This window comes from Bombina bombina, chromosome 1, assembly GCF_027579735.1.
Source record: "Bombina bombina isolate aBomBom1 chromosome 1, aBomBom1.pri, whole genome shotgun sequence".
Lineage (NCBI taxonomy): Eukaryota > Metazoa > Chordata > Amphibia > Anura > Bombinatoridae > Bombina > Bombina bombina.
The window spans coordinates 296,350,292-296,373,280 of record NC_069499.1 but is presented as its reverse complement, the minus strand read 5'-3'; the positions used below and the strand labels follow the sequence as shown (position 1 = coordinate 296,373,280).

General features: G+C 39.1%; 1 protein-coding gene across 1 annotated transcript in view; it reads left to right on the top strand.

Annotated features, from left to right (window-relative positions):
* KALRN (kalirin RhoGEF kinase) overlaps window positions 1–22,989 on the top strand; it is a 731,621-nt gene that overhangs the window by 168,503 nt on the left and 540,129 nt on the right. The window contains exons 17-23 of the mRNA XM_053698064.1: window positions 6,557–6,675; window positions 7,009–7,075; window positions 19,379–19,488; window positions 19,708–19,777; window positions 19,932–20,021; window positions 20,112–20,204; window positions 22,602–22,713. Coding sequence (XP_053554039.1) covers window positions 6,557–6,675; window positions 7,009–7,075; window positions 19,379–19,488; window positions 19,708–19,777; window positions 19,932–20,021; window positions 20,112–20,204; window positions 22,602–22,713 — 661 coding nt within the window. The remainder of the gene's footprint in view (window positions 1–6,556; window positions 6,676–7,008; window positions 7,076–19,378; window positions 19,489–19,707; window positions 19,778–19,931; window positions 20,022–20,111; window positions 20,205–22,601; window positions 22,714–22,989) is intronic.

Below are 22,989 nucleotides of genomic sequence, written 5' to 3'. Positions count from 1 at the left end.
AACAGTTGTCATGATAAGCTTTTGCATGCCGTTAATGTTTCTATTAGTACTGGTACAGCGTCTCTTGTTCCCTCAATATCTAATGTACATGATATCCCTGTTGATATGAAAAATTATATTGCTGATGCAATACAAAAGGCTATGTCTGCTATTCCACTTTCTAATAAACGTAAAACGTCTTTTCAAATTTCTCATAAAGCTGATAAAATTTTTGATGACCGTCAACATACTGAAATATCCTCCTCTGAAGAGGATCTCTCTGGTTCAGAAGATCCTACTAGAGACATTGAAGTTGATAAATCTTCTTATATTTTTAAGATTGAATATATTTGGTCTTTGTTGAGAGAAGTATTAGTTACTTTGGGTATTGAGTAGTCGGATCCTCTTGATAACAAATCCAGTAAGCGTTTAAATTCTGTTTTAAAACCTCCTGTGATTGCTCCTGAGATTTTTCCTGTTCCAGATGCCGTTTCTGATGTGATTGCTAAAGAATGGTCTAAGCCTCGTGCTTCTTTTAATCATTCTAGGTTTAAGAAGTTATATCCTTTACCAGTAGCTAATTTTGGGAAAAAGTCCTTCAGGTTGATCGGGCTATTTCTACTCTTGCCAAGCGTACTACTATTCCTATGGAAGATAGTACTTCTTTTAAGGATCCTTTAGATAGGAAGATTGAATCCTATCTAAGGAAAGCTTATTTACATTCTGGCTATATTCTCAGGCCTGCCATTTCTATGACTGATGTTGCGGCTGCATCAACTTTTTGGTTGGATAGCCTAGCAAATCAGGAAACAGATACTGATTTTTCTAGCATTGTTTGTTTGCTTCAACATGCTAATTATTTTATCTGTGATGCTATTTTTGATATTATCAAGATTGATGTTAAATCTATGTCTTTAGCTATTCTAGCTAGAAGAGCTTTATTGCTTAAATCATGGAATGCTGATATGGTATCTAAATCTAGATTACGATCTCTCTTTTTCCAGGGTAATAATTTATTTGGTTCTCAGTTGGATTCTATTATTTCCACTATCACTGGGATGAAGGTAGTTTTTTTTTGCCCCAAGATAAGAAGTCCAAGGGTACATTTAAAGCTTCTAATCAGTTTTGTTCCTTTCGTCATAATAGAGAACAGAAAACCACTCCTTCCCCTAAGGATTCCAATTGGAGGCCATCTTCAAGTTGGAATTAATCCAAGCCTTATAAAGAGCCAAAGACAGCCCCCAAGACTGAATGAAGGTGCGGCCCTCAATCCAGTTCAACTGGTGGGGGGCAGAGTGAAATTATTTCAAAGCATTTGGGCAGGTTCTGTTCAGAATCAGTGGATTCAGAGCATTGTTTCCCAAGGGTATCGAATATGTTTCAGAATAAGACCTCCTGTGAGGAGATTCTTTCTCTCTCATGTTCCAACAAATCCTGTGAAAGCTCAGGCTTTTATAAAGTGTGTTTCAGATCTGGAACTTTCAGGGGTGATTATACCAGTTCTGCTTCAGGAACAGGGTCTGGGTTTTTATTCAAATCTATTCATTGTCCCAAAGAAAGAAAATTCATTCAGACCAGTTCTGGATCTGATATTTTTGAATTGTTTTGTAAGGGTCCCCACTTTCAAGATGGTGACTTTTAGGACTATTCTGCCTTTTGTTCAGCAAGGTCATTACATGCCGCAACAGACTTACAGCACGCTTATCTTCACATTCCGATTCATCCAGGTCACTATCGGTTTCTGAGATTCTCTTTTCTAGACAAGCATTATCAATGTGTCACCCTTCCATTTGGCCTAGCGACAGCTCCAAGAATCTTTTCGAAGGTTCTCAGTGCCCTTCTATTTGTAATCAGAGAGCAGGGTATTGCAGTGTTTCCTTATTTGGACGATATCCTGGTACTAGCTCAATCTTTTCATTTAGCAGAATATCACACAAATCAACTAGTGTTTCTTCAAAGTCATGGTTGGAGGATCAATTTACCAAAGAGTTTCTTGATTCCTCTGTTCTGGTGGTTGGACTATCGGATTATTCAAGGGGCCTATTTTGTTCATCCGTCCTGGACTGTGATCTCAAGAGATGCAAGTCTCACAGGTTGGGGAGCTGTCTGGGGGTCTCTAACAGCACAAGGGGTTTGGAAACCTCAAGAGGCGAGGTTACCAATCAATATTTTAGAACTCCGTGCTATCTTGAGAGCTCTTCAGGATTGGCCTCTATTAAAGAGAGAACTTTTTAATCATTTTCAGACAGACAATATCACAACTGTGGCATATGTCAATCATCAGAGAGGGACTCGCAGTCCTTTAGCAATGAAAGAAGTATCAAGGATACTTTCTTGGGCGGAATCCAACTCTTGTCTAATTTCTGCAATTCATATCTCAGGTGTAGACAATTGGGAAGCGGATTATCTCAGCCATCAGACTTTGCATCCGGGGGAGTGGTCTCTCCATCCAGATGTGTGGTTTCAGATTGTACAGATGTGGGGTTTGCCAGAAATAGATCTGATGGCTTCTCATCTAAACAGGAAACTTCCCAGATACCTTTCCAGGTCCAGGGATCCTCAGGCGGAGATGGTGGATGCATTAGCAGTTTCTTGGTCTTACCAACTTGCTTATATTTTTCCGCCTCTAGTTCTTCTTCCAAGGGTGATCTCCAAGATCATAATGGAACAATTGCATGTGTTTCTGATAGCACCAGCATGGCCTCACAGGTTTTGGTATGCGGATCTTGTCCGGATGTCCAGTTGCCAACCTTGGTCACTTGCTTTAAGGCCAGACCTTCTGTCTCAAGGGCCGTTTTTCCATCAGTATCTCAAATTGCTAAATTTGAAGGTATGGAAATTGAACGTTTAGTGCTTAGTCATAGAGCTTTCTCTGACTCAGTGATCAATACTATTGCAGGCTCGTAAGTCTGTTTCTAGGAAGATTTATTATCGGGTTTGGAAAACCTATATTTTATGGTGTTCTCATAAATAAATTCAAAGTACTTTGACAAATCTCTGCTCTGTTTTATTTCATAGAAAGATTGCTAAACTTTCTGATATTCACTGTTTTGTTCAGGCTTTGGTCCGTATCAAGCCTGTTGTTATTAAGTCTATTTCTCCTTCATGGAGTCTTAATTTGGTTTTGAAGACTTTGCAGGCTCCTCCTTTTGAGCCTATGCATTCTTTGGATATTAGACTATTTTCTTGGAAAGTGTTGTTCATTTTGGCTATCTCTTCTGCTAGAAGTGTTTCTGAATTGTCTTCTCTCTCTTGTGAGTCTCCTTTTCTGATTTTTCATAAGGATAAAGCTGTTTTGCTGACTTTGTTTAAATTTCTTCCTAAAGTTGTGAATTCTAACAACATTAGTAGGGAAATTGTTGTTCCTTCTTTCTGTCCGAATCCTAAGTATTCTCCTGAGAAATCGTTACATTCTTTGGATGTGGTAAGAGCTTTGAAATACTATGTGGAAGCTACTAAGGATTTCAGGAAGACTTCTAGTCTATTTGTTGTCTTTTCTGGTTCTAGGAAAGGTCAGAAAGCCTCTGCAATTTCTTTGGCATCTTGGTTAAAGCGTTTGATTCACAAGGCTTATTTGGAGGTGGGACGGTCTCCGCCTCAGAGAATTACAGCTCATTCTACTAGATCAGTTGCCACTTTGTGGGCTTGTAAGAATGAAGCTTCAGTTGATCAGATTTGCAAAGCAGCAACTTGGTCTTCTTTGCATACATTTACTAAATTTTACCATTTTGATGTATTTGGTTCTTCTGAAGCAGCCTTTGGTAGAAAGGTTCTTCATGCAGCTGTCTCAGTTTGATTCTTCTGTTTATAAGAACTTATTTTGTGGATTTAATTTCTCAGCGGAAATAGCTGTTTTTATTTTATCCCTCCCTTTCTAGTGACTCTTCTGTGGACTTCAACATCTTGGGTATTTAATCCCATACGTCACTAACTCATAGACTCTTTCCATTTACATGAAAGAAAACATAATTTATGTAAGAACTTACCTGATAAATTAATTTCTTTCATAATGGCAAGAGTCCATGAGGCCCACCCTGTTTTTGATGGTTATATTTTTTTTTTTATAAAAGCACAATATTATTTTCCAGCTCTTGCACTTTTTTGAATGCTTTTTTACTCCTTTTTTGGATTTAAAAAATTAAAAGGATGTTAAGCAATCCTGCAATATATATTAATTATTTATTTCACCTGCTTTTGCTGTAATAAACTTCTCAAAAGTGAGCTTGTTCCACTTCTTGCTGGAGTTCCTTTTTCATACTTAAAAGGACATTCTGGTCAAAATTTAAATGCACATAGATGAATTACATTTTTGAATAGGAAGATGTTTGTAAAATACATGTATTGGCAAAAATTCTTCTAGTAAAAGCTATCGCTGTTTTGGTGTTAACATTTTTCTCTGTATGTGAAGTATATCTAGATATTCTCAGTGCACCAGCATTTTAAATACTGCAGCTCCTAGGAGCATCAGAGGGGTTTGCATCATATCAGCAATTAACAAATTGAGTCATTACCAGATGGTACAAGCACCTTAGGCTTTCTGAGCAAGTGCTGTGTTTAAAATGCTGGTGCACGGTGCATACTTAAATACACTTTTGAAACAGCTATAGCTTTTATTAAAATAATTTTTGCTAATACTTGTATAATACAAAAATACTTCTATTCAAAACTGAAATGCATCAAGATGAGGAATATGGATTCCACCAAGCTTTTCAAGAGTTTTATCCCAGAATGCTCTTGATCTGCAAAACCTTGTTAATTGGCAAAATGGCAGTATTAAAGGGGTAGTAAACTCAAAATTAACTTTTCATGATTCTGATAGAGCATGAAGTTTTTAACAAGTTTCCAATTTACTTCTACTATCTAATTTATAGTGTTCTCTTGATATCCTTTGTTGAAAATTATACCTAGTTATGTTTAGGAGCAGTAATGCACTAATGGGTGCTAGCTGCTGATTGGTTGCTGAACATATATGCTTCTTGTCATTGGCTCAACCAATATGGTCAGCTAGCTCCCAGTAGTGTGTAGCTGCTCCTTCAACAAAGATACTAATAGAATGAAGCAAATTTGATAATAGAAGTTTATTGAAAAGTTGTTAAAAAGGAAATCGGGTATCATTCATTGAGAGCATACAGATTTTAACAACTAATACTGTACCTTCAAGTGCTAGAACAATTTCAACTTGGTAGAATAACACATATGGGTAGATTTATCAAGCAGCGGATGCTGCAATCAACCCCCAATGTTTCCAGATCACTGGAAACAAGAGTTAAGAAGCAGTGCTCGTAAGACCGCTGCTCCTTAAAAGTCCACTAAACCCAAAATCTTTCTTTCATGATTCAGATAGAGAATACAAATTTAAACAACATTACAATTTACCCAAAATCTTTCTTTCATGATTCAGATAGAGAATACAAATTTAAACAACATTACAATTTACTTCTGGGTAGATTTATCAAGCAGCGGATGCTGCAATCAACCCCCAATGTTTCCAGATCACTGGAAACAAGAGTTAAGAAGCAGTGCTCGTAAGACCGCTGCTCCTTAAAGGACCACTAAACCCAAAATCTTTCTTTCATGATTCAGATAGAGAATACAAATTTAAACAACATTACAATTTACTTCTATTATTTATTTTGCTTCATTTCTTAGATATCCTTAGTTGAAGAAAAAGCAATGCACATGGTGAGCCAATCACACAAGGCTTCTATGTGCAGCAACCAATCAGCAGCTACTGAGCATATCTAGATATGCTTTTCAGCAAAGAATATCAAGAGAATAAAACAAATTAGATAATATAAGTAAATTAGAAAGATGTTTAAAATTGCATTCTCTTTCTAAATCATGAAAGAAAAAATGTGGGTTTCATGGCCCTTTTTGTGGCGGACCGCATTCATTCCAATCATATACGATTGTGATGATTGACAGCCCCTGCTAGCAGCCGACATGATCCGCTACAGCGGATCATGTCTGTCCGACATTTAATAAATCGGCCCCATAGACTTAACGGCAAGAGCCAAACTATTGCTATCGAAAAGGGACATTCTTCATATGGAATATAATTATCCACACTTGAATCTTTAAATCTAATAGTGAGCTGATTTATATATGTAATAACTTATTATCATTATGATTTACTATTTCTTTACTACCACTGCAACTAATAAATTCGTATGCTCTAGCTGAATAGAAAAATTTGCAATACCATGAGTAATTGTTGTAAATTATATATGCTGTGGGTTTAATGTCCCTTTAACTTTAAACTAGTAGGAAACATGTTCATTGCTCACTGGCTTATAGGGACGACTACCACAACTTCCCCAAGCCTGACAGAGAAAAAGTGGGTTTATTCAGCACAGGAGTATTCATTAAAGCTGTGCTTTAGAAATACTCTCTTGCTGAAGCAGCACATTTACAATTTAAATGCAACTTCCTTTTAAAGATTTCAAATCTTAACAGTAACATTTAATGTATAGAAGGTTATAACATTTCAAGAAAACTTGAAGACGGTTTCATGAGGAATACAAGCATTGGCAGATGTCCCAGTTAACTGTGACAAAATATCTATATTCACATCTAGGAGAGTAAAGACTTGGAACTGGACATTGTGCCAGCCATCCTAACTGACCCAGAGGTGAAGCTACGGGACGCTAGCCATGAGCTCAATGAAGAGAAGAGGAAGTCTGCACGGAAGAAAGAGTATGTATGGTGGTGGGAACAGGGTGGGTTATCAAGTTCAAACTCTTCTGGATGATTACTAGGGAACTGACCACAAGAATTTGGCTATATATAAATGTATATAAATATACTTCTAAATGGCGTTCATTATTTTTTTCCAAAATACCTCAAGGAATTCAGCAACACTGAGCCATCATAGACACCTAGAAACAGATGGTGGGCACTACACCGTTACTGTATAGTAGTGATATGCAGACTGCACACTAGGGAATACCCTGAAATAAAAGCTAATTCATATATCCTCTGCATTCTGTTGAACTGCACTATCATCACATGAAATGCTTTTGCTTGCAGGTTTATCATGGCTGAGTTGCTGCAGACAGAGAAAGCCTATGTCAGAGATCTGCACGAATGTATGGAGGTAATACTCAGGACACCACTGCACCCCTGGTGATTGCACCTCTGTCCGTTTTCAGGTCTGATAAAATCCCAGCGAACCACAGCTGGATCTGAAGATGTCTGTAATGTAGTAGGTTCTTATAGTCATTGAAAAGCTTACTGGATGGTGCTAGTCGCCCTGCTATCCCGGTATCACCTTCATGTGTCTTTGTACAAGTCCCTTCATCTCACTACAGATGCAAACTCTTCACATTAGTCTAGTAGTGTTCATAATGGCAGCATAACACCAACCAAACATATTTATTCTTATTATTATAAAAAAAAAATCAATAACTTGCCCTTGGAATTTACAACAGATCCATGAAATAGTAAAATACATGTGCAGGTAGTTCTGCTTCTAGTCTATAGGAGGTTTTATGTGGGTACATGGCAGATTTCAGGTATATACATAACACTGTAATACAAACTCATACACTCTTTACACCTACAAGTCATTCATATTGCATTATCATCTCCATATCTGCCTACAGACTAATAAGTAATTGCTATGGTCACTAAATGCCAATGCAAATGAGGCATGAAAACAAATCAGACACCATGGCATCTTTTCACAGACACTGAGATGTATATTACAGTAAACAATGGCATTTTTACACAGCTGCTTTGGTATCTATTGGTGGCGGCAAGGCGCAAACACCTCGCCATCATGGAGAGAAATCATGCAAACTCGTTGGCATTTTGTTAGCATTATGTATATATTGTAATGCAGTTGTTAAAATCCCTTGAGGGACCTAGCATTACCGAGGAGACTTCTTAGATACTCTCACTAGACCAGAGAGGTTTAGGCCCCTAGACTTCTACATACAGCTGTCACTGACTATGAATTCCTTGAAGAATGCATATAAATGCCAAACAGGCATCCAGGCAAGACAAGACTTTGGGGCCGATTTATAATAGTGCGAGCAGACATCGATAAATGCAGACAGCATATGCTGTAGGCATTTATCATTGCACAAGCATTTCTCGTGAAATGCTTGTGCAATGACACCCCCTGCACATTCGCGGCCAATCGGTCGCTAGCAGGGGGGTGTGAATCAACCCAATCATATCCGATCGGGCTGATTGCTGTTCGCCGCCTCAGAGGTGCCAGACAAGTTAAGGAGCAGCGGTCTTAAGACCGCAGCTTCTTAACTCCTGTTTCCGGAGAGCCTAAAGGCTCGCGCGGAAACAGATGCATCTGGGCCTTGATAAATCGGCCCCTTTGTATCTACAAAGAGCAGTAAGGCACATGTTATCTTCATACACAGGCACAACAGGCATTTTCTTACAGCTACCATAGGCATTTGCAGTCAGTGATCCTGAGACACCTAAAATCACCTCATGAATCTTCTCACAGCCAACCTCTTTAATTGCACATAGACACTCTAGAGGGCCAATTTATCAAGCACCGTATGATGCTAATTCCTGAATCAGGAGTTTAGAAGCAGCGGTCATAAGACTGCTGCTCCTTAACTCGTCCAACACCTCTGAGGCGGCGGACAGCAATCAGCCCAATCCGATCGGGTTGTATTGACACCCCAGCTAGTGGCCGATTGTCTGCGAATGTGCAGGAGGCAGCATTGCACAAGCATTTCACGAGAAATGCTTGTGCAATGATAATTGCCGACAGCATACGCTGTCGGCATTTATTATTGCACAAGCATTTCTTGTGAAATGCTTGTGCAATGCCGCCCCCTGCACATTCGCGGCCAAGTAAATCGGCCCCCAAATATATACACACAGCCTGATCATATTAATACATCCACACTGGACATTTACACACAGTCACTCTAGCACTTTACATCCTGGGTATCCATTCTGCCACCTTTCAAATAACAGTCACCCACTGGATCAATGCACTGTCAGCACCCTTCCATATGGCCAGCATATCTATGAAGACATCCCAGCATCGCCATACTAGCATATTAGGTTTCTACAAGTGGCCATTTAGGGAATCCATTCCACAGGACATGTGCATTCAGCAAACCTTGACTGTGTCATTAAGCCTTTAAACACAGTCAATATATTTCCTAAAGGTTTAATTTCAAGTCAGAGCCCAGTCTTAATATTTTTAAATGCACCTGTTAATTGGGAAAATGAGTTAACATGCCATTTAATAATGCCTTCTCACCAGGCAAGACAATTTACTCATTGGGAATTTTTAATAATTACATATGCACAGAAAGAGTAAAAATTAAGACCACTTTTACATAGTTGCCATTGAATTGTCGTCTGCAGCAAAGATTTTTTATTTATTTAACTCTTCAGATCCCTTGGCAGTTTACATTGACCCTGTTTGCTCTTCCTAAATCTCATCCGCGTTTACCATTTGTGTTTCCTTTTGAATTCAGTGGTAAGCACTAAACAATAATTAGCACCATGTTTACTTATCAAGGCCTATTTATGAAATGTCTGTCGGACCTGATCCGACAGTGCGGATCAGGTCCGACAGACATCGCTGAATGCGGAGAGCAATACTCTCTCTGTATTCAGCATTGCACCAGCAGCTCTCGTGTGCTGCTGGTGCAATGCCGCCCCCTGCAGACTCGCGGGCAATCGGCCGACAGCAGGGGGGTGTCAATCAACCCGATCGTACTCGATCGGGTTGAATTCCGGCGATTCCTGTCCGCCTCATCAGAGCAGGTGGACAGGGTTATGGAGCAGTGGTCTTTAGACCGCTGCTTCATAACTGGTGTTTCTGGCGAACCTGCAGGCTCGCCAGAAACACGGGCCCTCAAGCTCCTTACAAACATTGACCACAACTTACGGATCACAAAAGGAGACGTTAAGTCACAAAGAGCAGGCAAAATAGTGTGACAGTGTACTGGAAACCAAATCCCTCTGTACATTGTCTAAAATAAAGTTGTTTTTTTCAATAAATAATAATTTTTTTTCAGATTTTTTCTTTCATTGAAAAAATTACTTCCCATTTTGGCAGCGATTTTATCCAAAAACAAAATGAATAGTGCAAAAGAAAGTGGCCCCAACATTTTTAATCTTTTTCACATTTCTCACACTGTAAGTCATGAAACTGCAAAGGGTAAGGACAGTAAACCTCACTTTATAGACTACGATTTCCAAAGCTCACTCTCATAGTACAGAATGCGGTTTTTCTTTGCTTCATTTCTATAACGATACGAAGAACGCTCTTTGAAAGGGACATTAAACACCAAGGCCTAGATTATAAGTGGAGCGCTACTTTATTGTGCGCCCGCAAATGGATCAATTTGCGAGTGTCTGGTTATTGCTACCATGAGCTGGCCTGGGCAATAGGTGGTTAAAAAAATTAACCAGAGGTCAGACCGCTTTTTAATTTTTTTAAAAGAGCCCCAACTGCTCCTCAAAAAAGTATACCAAAAGAAAGCAGGGTCTCCAGCACATGTAATCACTTTATTTTACACAGATAGCGACGTTTCGGGGATCACAGCCCCTTATTCATGCTTGGTATTAGTACATAGGCCTTTTACATCTTTAAATACCCAAAATTTGGCGCCTTCTCCCTTCTGACTGTGACAAGAGCTCCCTCTACTGGCCAATGTTATACATGCACTAACATTGCTAAATACAAAGTATCTAAAAATGAATTACAAAGCATATAATTATATCAATTCATTGAAACAAATATTCTTTAAAATTTCATATAAATCCTTAAAAACAATTCATAGCTAGAATTAAGTTTAGGAATTATGGATAATTTGGATAAACTCACAAGGAGCACATTACAAGAGACCATTAGAAAAAACAGCTTAAATCGAAGTCCCTATTGAGGCCTTTTGGTGTCATACTGTCTAATTTATGGACCCACCACATCTCTCTTTGTTTCAATACACGTTCCCTATCGATACCTCTTCTGTTAGGGGGGATGTTGTCAATGACCTGCCACCTAAGTTGGCTTATGTTATGCCCTTTCTCCAAAAAATGTTTGGACAAGGGCGGTCTCTCACCTTACGGGTGGTCTCACCTATGTAGATAAAGGAACAAGGACATTTAATGAGATACACGACATGGGTAGTTTCACATGTGTAAAATCCCTTAATTGGAAACTTTTTCCCACTATGTGGATGATGGAAGAATGCTCATTTTATTATTGCATGACAACTCATGCAACTTAGGCAAGGGAAAGTACCCATGTTCTTTTTACTTAAATGCTGTTGTCTATTCTGTATATTAGTACCTAAGTCTGTATGGACAAGGTGATATCTTAAACTTTTGACTCTTTTATGTGCCATTAGAGGTGGTTCCTGTAATTGTGCAATATTGGTGTTGCATTCTTTGAGTATATGCCAATTTTTACGTATCAGACTTGATATCTTATTAATTAATGTGCTATACTGACTGACAAACACTAGTCTATTATCCTTTGGATTTTTATCCCTAATGTCACCTAAAGTCTCCATAGTGTGTTCCAACAGTTTTTTTGGATATCGTCTGTCACTAAACTTTTTAGACATCTCTCTGGACCTCACCTTGCGTGTCTCCTCATTATCTACAATCCTATTCACTCTTAACAGCTGACTCCTAGGGAGTGAGTTCCCTAGTGGTCTGGGATGAAAACTGTTATACTTCAATATGCTATTCTTGTCAGTCTCCTTTCTATATAAATCAAATTCAAGGGAATGTCCTTTTTTGAGAACCAGTGTGTCCAGGAAAGGTATGCTCTCTTCACTAAAATTTAATGTGAAGGAAAGATCCCTCACTTCAGAGTTGAGCTCACTTACAAATTGTACAAGGGACTCCACGCTGCCCCACCATACGCCAAAGATATCGTCTATATACCTCCACCATACGGCTCCAAATTGTTTGAATAAATCATTCTTATAGACGATACTCTCCTCAAATTCACACATGAAGAGGTTGGCGTATGATGGGGCAACGTTGGAGCCCATTGCAGTGCCCTTTACCTGGACATACCAGTTGTCCTGAAAAAATGAAGTAGTTCCAATAAAGAATAATACTCAATAAATCCTCTACAAATTTCACTTGTCCTTGATTATACCTCCTGTTCACCATCAATGTTTTTCTTATTATGGATATACCAGTTTCGTGTTTGATTGACGTATACAAACTTCTTACATCCATGGTGAACAGGAGGAATTTTTCACTAGGGAACTCTAAGTTTCTTGCCTTACTCATGAAGTTATTAGTATCTTTAATGTAACTGGACATCCCCATAACCTCCGGCTATAAAATGTTGTCAAGGAACTTAGAGATGTTGGTAAACACTGATTCCACCGAGGAGACTATGGGTCTCCCAGGGGGTCTCTGTTTGTCCTTATGGACTTTGGGGACTGTATAAAACACTGGTGTCCTTGGATTATTCACACATAGATACTCAGACAACTTTTTGTCTATAATCCCCTGGTTTAATGTCCTTTGTACAATAGCGGTCACCTCCTTTTGTATGTTAACTAGAGGATTCCCCTGTAGTGGCTTATAAGTATCTAAATCACTTAACTGGGAAAGGGCTTCATTGACATAGTATTTTTTTGTCTAACAGAACAATAGCCCCGCCCTTATCTGCCCCCTTAAAAATGATGTTTTTATTCTTTTTCAAGGAATTTAATACATCATTTTCACCCTTAGCAAAATAAGTTAAAGTTACACGCTCATTCTTATGCCACATCAAAGTATGTTTTTTATTTTTATACTCCTCTCGTAACTTTTTAACCCCATTTTGAATCACATTGATAAATGTGTTTACACTGCTGTTGTTTACATTTGGGTTAAAAGAACTTTTCTTGCTAAGGCCCAGATTCTTTAAAGTCCATTCAGGGGTCTGGACATTGCTGTCAATTATAGTCCTTTCATTACTGAACCACACTTTCAGTTTTATGTTGCGGTAAAGTCTTTGAAGATCTTTTTCTAACTCAAAGAAATCCGTGTCATAAAAAGGACAGAATGAAAGTCCCTTGTTAAGTAGTGTTAACTCTTTATCATTTAACACATATTCAGAAGTGTTTATTACAATGTCATTGTCCCCCTCAATAGGTGTCAGGCGTGGGGTGCTGTTGTTAGTGATAGAGATTAAATTGCTTACTTTCTCATCTTCCTGCATTCCGATCTGCGGATCGTATTTCCCCCAGCTCCGGCGGTGTTTCCTGCCCCCCCGATGGATCCGGCGCTGTCTTCGCTGCTGCTCGATCCTAAAGGGGAGGAACCTTGTGACGTATCTGACGTGTTGGAAGTGCCGGTTGCGTCATCATGACGCTCTCTCCTTGTCGGCTGGTGTCTGTGTCTACCTCTGGGTCCTACTGTACCGCGGTTGCCCATGGTCACCGGAACGCCAGCGGTATACTCTACCCAGCCGATAATCCTCTTCATCCTGCATGAATTTGGACCTCTTTACCTCCTTGATGGCTTTTTGTATAACTGCAACCTTGGAAGCAATCTTCTGTTCCATGTTATCAAATTGTTCTTGCGACAAGCAGGTCTGTAATTCATCTTTACATTTCTGGATCTTTACCTCTTGTGTTTCCATTTCTGTCTGCAGACACTCCACAGTCCATACGATCAGATCGTATGAACACTTATTCAGTATCGCCTCAAACTGGTCACAATAGGTTTTGTTGTTGCTGAGCAGCGTCGGGCGGGTGTTCATGCGCAAGCCCCTGGGGATCCTCTTCACACGATAATACTCTGCCAGCATGTTGGCATGTAATTCCCACTTCATCTGTTTAAGTTTAAGGGTTTCATACTCCTTACTTCCAGTCTCACCAGATATTGCTCTCAAATATTCCCTGGAGCCTTTCATTAATGCTGTAATTCTAGCTGCATCAATATCAGTGTATGCAAACATGATGCTACCATCGGTTTTCTGTGTTTCACTGCTTTCAGAAAGCATGTTGATCTCTGTATGCTCGATATGCCAGCAGCCAAATGGATACTTTAAGAAACTTTGGGAACAGCACACATAAGAGGTGAGTGCACAGTAGACTTCAGAGAGCTGCCAAGCCCTGAGACAGTAATACCAAAAGTAAGCAGGGTCTCCAGCACATATAAACAAATATTTTTTCTAATAGTCTCTTGTAATGTGCTCCTTGTGAGTTTATCCAAATTATCCATAATTCCTAAACTTAATTCTAGCTATGAATTGTTTTTAAGGATTTATATGAAATTTTAAAGAATATGTGTTTCAATGAATTGATATAATTATATGCTTTGTAATCAATTTTTAGATACTTTGTATTTAGCAATGTTAGTGCATGTATAACATTGGCCAGTAGAGGGAGCTCTTCTCACAGTCAGAAGGTAGAAGGCGCCAAATTTTGGGTATTTAAAGATGTAAAAGGCCTATGTACTAATACCAAGCATGAATAAGGGTCTGTGATCCCCGAAACGTCGCTGTCTGTGTAAAATAAAGTGATTATATGTGCTGGAGACCCTGCTTTCTTTTGGTATTACTGTCTCAGGGCTTGGCAGCGCTCTGAAGTCTACCGTGCACTCACCTCTTATGTGTGTTGTTCCCAAAGTTTCTTAAAGCCTCAAAAAAGTATAGAGTGCCTTTTCAAAAATAAAAAATGTAGCAACTTTTATTTTCCTTCCTAAAATAGGGAGAGTCTACGGCTTCATTCCTTACTGTTGGGAAATACAACACCTGGCCACCAGTAGGAGACAAAGACACCCCAGCCAAAGGCTTAAATATCCCTCCCACTTCCTCATTACTCCAGTCATTCTTTGCCTTTCGTCACGTTAGGACAATTCTTGACCTAAAGTGCTTGAACAAATTTCTCAGTGTCCCTTCCTTCAAGATGGAGATGATAAGATCCATCTTTCTATTAATTCAGGAAGGCCAGTTTATGACCACTATAGAGCTGAAGGACCCTTACCTTCATGTTCCAATCCACAGGGAACACTTTAAATTTCTGAGGTTTGCATTCCTGGACCAGCACTTCCAGTTCATTGCCCTTCTGTTTGGTCTAGCTACTGCTCCAAGAATCTTTATGAAGGTTCTGGGGGCTCTTCTAGCCATTGCCAGAACTCAGGGTATTGCAGTAGCCCCATACTTGGACGATATTCTGGTGCAAGCACCATCCTTTTGTCTTGCATAAGAATTCTCAGAATCCCTTCTCAGTCTTCTTCGATCACATGGATGGAAGATAAAATTGGAAAAGAGTTCTCTTATCCAAAGTACCAGGGTGGAATTCCTGGGTACTATAATAGACCCCATATCCATGAAGATATTTCTAACAGACCAGAGACGTTCAAGCTAACTTCGGCATGTCTTGCCCTCCAGACCTCCTAGAGTCCCTCTGTGGCTCAGTGTATGGAGGTGATTGGTCTCATGGTGTCCTGCATGGGCATCATTCCTTTTGCCAGGTTCCGTCTCAGACCTTTACAACTGTGCATGCTGAGGCAGCGGAATGGCGATCATTCAGATCTGTCAATATTTTGGAACTACGGGCAATCTTCAAGGCCTTGAAGACTTGGCAACTTCTGGGTTCGTCCCAGTTTATCAGATTCCGATCAGACAATATAACCTTGGTGGCTTACATCAACCATCAGGGGAGGAGCGAGAAATTCCTTGGCGGTGAAGGAAGTATCTCAGATTCTGGAGTGGGCGGAGGCCCACAGCTGTTCGCTGTCAGCGATCCACATTCCGGGTGTGGACAACTGGGAAGCGGATTTTCTCAGCAGGCAATTCTTCCATCCAGGGGAATGGTCTCTACATCCCGAGGTGTTTGTAGACATATGCAGCAAGTGGGGGACGCCGGAGATAGATCTCATGGCATCCCGTCTCAATACTAAGCTACCCAGGTATGGGTCGAGGTTGAGGGATCCCCAAGCGGATCTAATAGATGCACTAGTAGTGCCCTGGAGGTTCAAACTCATATATCTTTTTCCTCCATTACCGCTTCTTCCTTGAGTGGTAGCCCGCATCAAGCAGGAGCGGATATCAGCAATCCTGATTGCTCCATCGTGGCCGCCAAGGACGTGGTTCGCAGATCTATTGGGTATGTCCTCATCTCCTCCGTGGAAGTTACCTTGTTACAGAGACCTGCTGATACAAGGTCCATTTGCTCATCAAAATCTAGATTCTCTGAGGCTGACTGCGTGGAGATTAAATGCTTAGTCATAGCCAAGAGAGGTTTCTCTGAGAGTGTCATTGATAAACTTATTCAAGCTCGTAAACCAGTTACTCGGCATATCTACCACAAGGTGTGGAGGACCTACTTATTCTGGTCTGAAGAGTGTGGTTTTTCCTGGCACAGAGTTAAGGTTGCCAGGAACTTATCTTTTCTCCAGGATAGGCTGAAGAAGGGCCTTTCAGCTAGTTCCCTGAGGGGACAGACTTCGGCCCTATCGGTTTTATTGCACAAGAAACTGGCTGAGCTTCCAGACATGCAGTCATTTGTTAAGGCTCTGATTAGGATCAGACCTGTGTTTAGATCTGGGGCTCCTCCTTGGTGCCTAAATCTTGTTCTTCGGGTTTTGCAACAGGTTCCATTTGAGCTTCTGCATTCCGTTGACATTAAATTGCTATCTTGGATGGTTCTTTTTTTATTGGCGTTTCTGAGATCTCTGCTTTGCAATGTGAGCCCCCTTATCTGATTTTTCATGCAGATAAGGCAGTTTTACGTACTAAATTAGGTTTTCTTCCTATGGTTGTGTCAAATCGCAACATCAATCAGGAGATTGTGGTTCCTTCCTTGTGTCCTAATCCTTCTTCATCGATGTGGTTCGTGCCTTGAAGTTCTATCTTCAGGCTACGAAGGAGTTTAGACAATCTTCCTCTTTGTTTGTTGTCTATTCGGGGAAGCTTAAGGGGCAGAAGGCTACTTTGACTTCCCTATCTTTTTGGTAAAGGAGTGTCATCCGCTTAGCTTATGAGACAGTGGGACATCGTCCTCCTTAGAGGATAACGGCTCATTCCACTAAAGTGGTGACTTCCTATTGGGCCTTTAAGAACGAGGCCTCTATGGATCAGATTTGTAAGGCGGCTACCTGGTCCTCCTTACATACTTTTTCAAAATTTTACAAGTTTGATGTTTTTGCTTTGGCTGAAGCGGCTTTCGGAAGAAAAGTTTTACAGGCTGTGGTGCCCTCAGAATAGGGTCCACCTCTTCCTTTTTGTTCCCTCCCGTTATTCATTCCGTGTCCTCTGGAGCTTGGGTATAGTTTTCCCAACAGTAAGGAATGAAGCCGTGGACTCTCCCTATCTTAGGAAGGAAACATCATTTATGCTTACCAGATAAATTCCTTTCCTTCTGGATAGGGAGAGTCCACGGCCCCGCCTGTTTTTTCTTATCTATGGGCAGTCCCCTATTATTTATTTTATTCTTCTGGCACCATTTATACCCTAATGTTTCTCCTATTTTTCCTTGTTCCCTCGGCAGAATGACTGGGGTAATGAGGAAGTGGGAGGAGGGATATTTAAGCCTTTGGCTGGGATGTCTTTGCCTCCTCCTGGTGGCCATTTGTTGTATTTCCCAACAGTAAGGAGTGAAGCCGTGGACTCTCCCTATCCAGAAGGGAAGGAATTTATCTGGTAAGCATAAATTATGTGTTTTTTTTTAAATTACAGCTCTAGACAGTTTTTGGGGGCTAAAGTGAAAAGTGCCTTTACATTGCGGTCAATGGGAATTGTGTGTTCCCAGTAAATATATATGTATATGCTTATATTCATATATATGTGTATATGCACATTTTAACACATAAATATATATTTATATAATCATATACATATGTATTTACATTTGCTGTTTGACTTACAACTTGCTGCTCCAGTTCGCATTGCATCTAACTCATAATACAAGCACACATTTAGGTGCACTGGAATTACTAAACTGAGCGCAAATATCGCTTTCGCAAAAGCAATATTTTGAGCTCAACTTGTAATCTGGCCCTAAATAAATAATTAATAGAATGATGTATTCAGAGCAAAGATTAGCCTGAGAATAAAATAATATACATGTATTTTTTCAAATGCTAATCTCTATAAAGCAGTGGGTGCTGCCATATTGTAACTTAGGTTTCTTTTTCTGCTAAGGCCAATTAGAGACAGTTATAAATGTCTTACTAGAGTGTGCAACCAATGACTGCGTGGAATACAGCTGTGTCTGCACTTCCACTTTTAACAGGAATTTAAGAAGCCCACAATATTCAGAATCAAATTATAGGAAAAGAAGACAAAATAAATAATGAAAATATATAGCAAAGTTGTTTTACTACATATAATTAAAAAATTTGTATTAATATTTTCAAAGTGTTTAATGTCTCTTTAAACAAGCAAAACTGAACGGCAAATACTAAACTCCTGATCACATGATTGCTTAGAGAAACCTTGTTCTTAGAGATGAGAATACTGTATTTTACAATCCTGAAAATGTGACTATGAAATAAAAAGAAAGATTGTAATAAGTGGTTTTCTAAACACTATGAGGCCAATTTATTAAAGCAGGGAGGTGTCAATCAACTCGTTCGGGTTGAATTGCGGCAATGTCAGAGCAGGCGGACAGGGTTATGGAGCCGCGGAGCTTGATAAATGGGCCTCTATTTCTCAATGTTGAGGTCAAGATTTTTGTTTTCTCATGGTTTCTATTGATCACTTTAGCCTTTTGGGATGTCACTTATATATGTATATTAATTACATATACTTATGTAAATATCGGTCCCGGTCACTAACTACAGACTATACAAAAGCAATTACGTCTTGCATAGTTGAAACTTAGGGGAAAAAATAGCCATTATGTGCTTAACATCTGCCAAGTTTTTCGCTAGCTGGTAAAACGTAATACAAATATATGCAAACTGGGTTAAAATGGTAGACAATGCAGGATTTTGAGATCTGAAATTGTTAGCACTTTACAACTCCCAATAATTGGCAACAATGTAAGTGTGGCCTAAATCTTTATTTTTTCATCTTCATCATAATATCAACCATTTTTAAAAAAATAAATAGCTAAAGATGCCTTCCTGTATTTGCATAATTATATCTATATTACAAATAAATAGCAGCACCCTCATATTTGCTGTGAGCATTATTACACCTAGAGGGACCACTCCTGATACATCCTAAGGTTAGTGATGTTTTAATATTCTTGCAGCTCAGTACACAAACACCAATATTAGGTTAATCAGAACATTTCCTGTATTTTTACTTTATTCCTTCCCAGATAGTTGTTCATTAGGTTTTCTGTGCATGTGTGGGATCTTCCCTGTATAAATACTCGGTGCCATTGTTATTGTATTCACCTCTTTGTTACACAGTGTCCTGTTTTCTGGGGCTGGGCCAGTCCGAGGTTCTCTCTCCCTGCCAGAGGTCAGCCCGTGTCCTCCTCTCTTCCAGACATACCTCTGGGAGATGACCAGCGGCGTGGAGGAAATTCCCAACGGTATCATGAACAAAGAGCACATCATCTTTGGCAACATCCAGGAGATCTACGACTTTCATAACAAGTGAGTTTATAGTGGAATTATGCCTGCACACTTTCTACAGGAGCCAGAAGAAGAAGACAAAAACCAGTACAATCAAGTAACTCTTGGACATGGTGTATCTTGATTCAAGGGATTTATAAAGCCAAACTTTAAATTATATGTGAAATAGTAATGTTCCCCATGCTCACTTGAGTTAATGTTCTTCCTCCCTCACTATCATGATTCCTCTCTGTTCAACAGCATATTCCTGAAGGAGCTTGAGAAATATGAGCAGCTGCCGGAGGATGTGGGACATTGCTTTGTCACATGGGTAAGAAATCTAGACAATAAAGCAGATAGAATAAAGGTTATAGTCAATGAGAGACCCCATACTCTAGATGTCCCTGCATGAAGTTATTTAACTTCACATCTCTAGACTCATGTAATGTAATTCTACCTTTAATTTGGATTCTCCGATTCTCCAGGCTGACAAATTTCACATGTATGTGACATACTGTAAAAACAAACCAGACTCAAGTCAGCTTATCCTGGAGCATGCTGGGTCTTTCTTTGATGTAAGTATATATAAATATATATATATGATAAGTGCTAAATACTAGTATTTTTGAAGACTAATTATAATCATCCTTATTTCTATCCTGTAGGAGATCCAGCAGCGACATGGACTGGCAAACTCAATTTCCTCATATCTAATAAAACCAGTCCAAAGGATAACGAAATACCAACTTCTGCTCAAGGTACAATTTTCCTTCACATTATCTGGATCTATACTAAATTTCTAACATCTCTCCTCCATTAAAAGGATATGAAATCCAAAACAAATATTTTGTGATTCAGGCAGAGCAAACCATTTAAAAAAATATTTGCTTCATTCCCATAATATTCTGTGCTGAAGAGATACTTAGGTAGGTATCTGGAACACTAAATGGCAGGGAATAGTGCTGTTATCTAGTACTCTTGCAAATGGATAACATTCTTTCAAAACTGCTGCCATATAGTGCTCCAGAAATGGGCCGGCTCCTAAGCTGCTTTTCAACTAAAGATACCAAGAGAACGAAGAACAATTGATAATAGAAGTAATTATAAAGCTGTTTAAAATCGCATGCTATATCTGAATCATAAAATAAAAAATTTGAGTTTCATATCCCTTTAAGAATAAGCTACCAGACGACCCCCCAATCAAATCCCAAACATTTCCCTAATACCTTAGAATCTCCTATAACCCCCATATAACATACACTTCTCCCAAAGAGACTTGACCTATGTATCTATCTATGTATGGCTACCTACACATGCTATTTAAAAAATAGAACTTCCTTTCAACTGCTGTTAGGAACATGAGACTGTGAGACTGAAGTCATCTGAAGATATGTAACATCTTTTTCTGCTCCTGCTCTAAGCCATTGCTTCACCCAGAATATATTACAGGTTCCTAATACTCTCAATGGCAGTGGTATTTAAGGAGCTTTACATTGTGATAGGGCAAATGAGCTACCCCTTTGGTCAGTACTACAATCATATCTACAGATTGCATACTGCAGTAACAGTATACTGTGAGCTAATATCTGTTGTAACAGCTTCAGTAATGCCCCAGGGTTAGCAGATCAATGAGAGTTTACCTTTGGAGTAACAGCCCCCTGAGTGTTCACCTATGCAGTAACAGCCAATTGAGGGTTACTGTTGATGAAACTATTCAGTGTCAATTACTAGTTAAAGGGAAAGTAAACACCTTGTAATAATAAGACATATTGGTTGTGTTCTTTAGAATAACATAGCCAAGTATTTAAGTTTTTTTTTTTTTACAAATTAACATCCTTTTTTACTGCGGCTATTTTTCAATAGCCAAACTCAACCCACCATTACCTTATTTGGACTTTAGTCGGCAGACAGCAATGGTAGTCCCAGTCATAAAGTTAGTATAAAGTGAATTGATTTGCAGTTGTTATCTGTTAAAGCCAACTAGGGGCAGATATGTAGCAATGTTAAACTTGAGAAGTCAGCAAGGTGCATTCTAAGCTCAGTTTTCAGAGCTAAAATACATGAAAGGGAAGGAAAATAAATAATGAAAATATATTGCAAAATTGTTTCATTATTCATAACTAAACATTTTATATAATTATCTCAAGGTGTTTACTGTCCCTTTAACTTTTCTGGTAACTACTTAGTTTCATGGGTATTTAGAAATATATGACAAAATATAGACCTATATATGCCATTAAATATCAAAACCAAACTCTCCTTTATTTTGAGAATCTACTTTGCATTTACCCACCTTCCCAGAATTTTCTCCAAACCCAAACTTCCCTTTCTTTAAAGAAAACAATGTACACCCCAAAATTCTCTCCACCTACCAAGACTCTGCTCCTAAACCAAATATTCCAGATCTAGAACTGGTTCCAAACTCATCCCATTCAGTCTGCAGTCTGCTTCAATGCCAAATACTGCTCCAAGCTTAATTAGTGTTACCTTCAAAACAAATACCAGAATATGCTCCAAACTATAATAATTTTCTTTAATTTATCTTTCTAGAATATCTTTCAAATACAATATTTTCATATTTCTCAGTTTCTACTACAAGCTTCTCAAACTCTTTCTGCAACTTCTAAGGATTTAGAAAACTAATTTTCCAACCATAAACTCTCTCAAGTTCTCACTACCTATTCCAACACCCAGACTAATTCCACCCTTCTTAGTGTCACACTCACTTCCACTACTTAACAATGGGATTCAGACCCCAAACCTTTGTCATCTATTGAGAATATGCTCCACACTCACCACCATCAGGTCTGCCCCACCCAACACTCTGTTACTAACCAAACCCAAAAACATTCTTGCTAACTATCCCAAAGTGTACTTCTCTCTCAAAATTCCATGTTTTTGTCAAAGTCAATCTTTCTTCCTACCTTCTAAACTGTCCTCCAGATGCAAACAGTCCTCCTATCTTCCTAGGGTCTACCCAAATCTAAACACTTCTCATAAATTTTCAAGTTGTGGTCCATGTTTCCACTGTCTGCTTCAAACCCAAACAATTCTCCCACCTCTTCACAATCTGTTCCAAACACAAGTTAAGCTCCCAATTTTCCAAAACAAGCTCATTTTCATTGCAATTGATAAGAACATTTTTTTCTCCACAGGAGCTCTTAACTTGCTGTGAAGAGGGAAAAGGAGAAATCAAGGATGGGCTTGAGGTGATGTTAAGTGTGCCAAAGAGAGCCAATGATGCCATGCATGTCAGCATGCTTGAAGGTATATAGACATCTTATTCAGAATATATTCAATCATTTTAAAGTGAAGCACTGCGATAAACACTTCTGCCCTAGGCTGAACACTCTTTCAGATAGAAAAATATAAAGATACTCTTGAAGGAAAAATGTCTGTAAACAAAGTAGACAAATAGTGCATTGATATTTGTGGATCAAACTTAATCTAAATTGGCTGTCTTGCAAACATGTTTGATTAGATGAAAAAATGAGATACCCTTGGTTATATTGTATTTTTATGATATCTGATAGTAATTATACA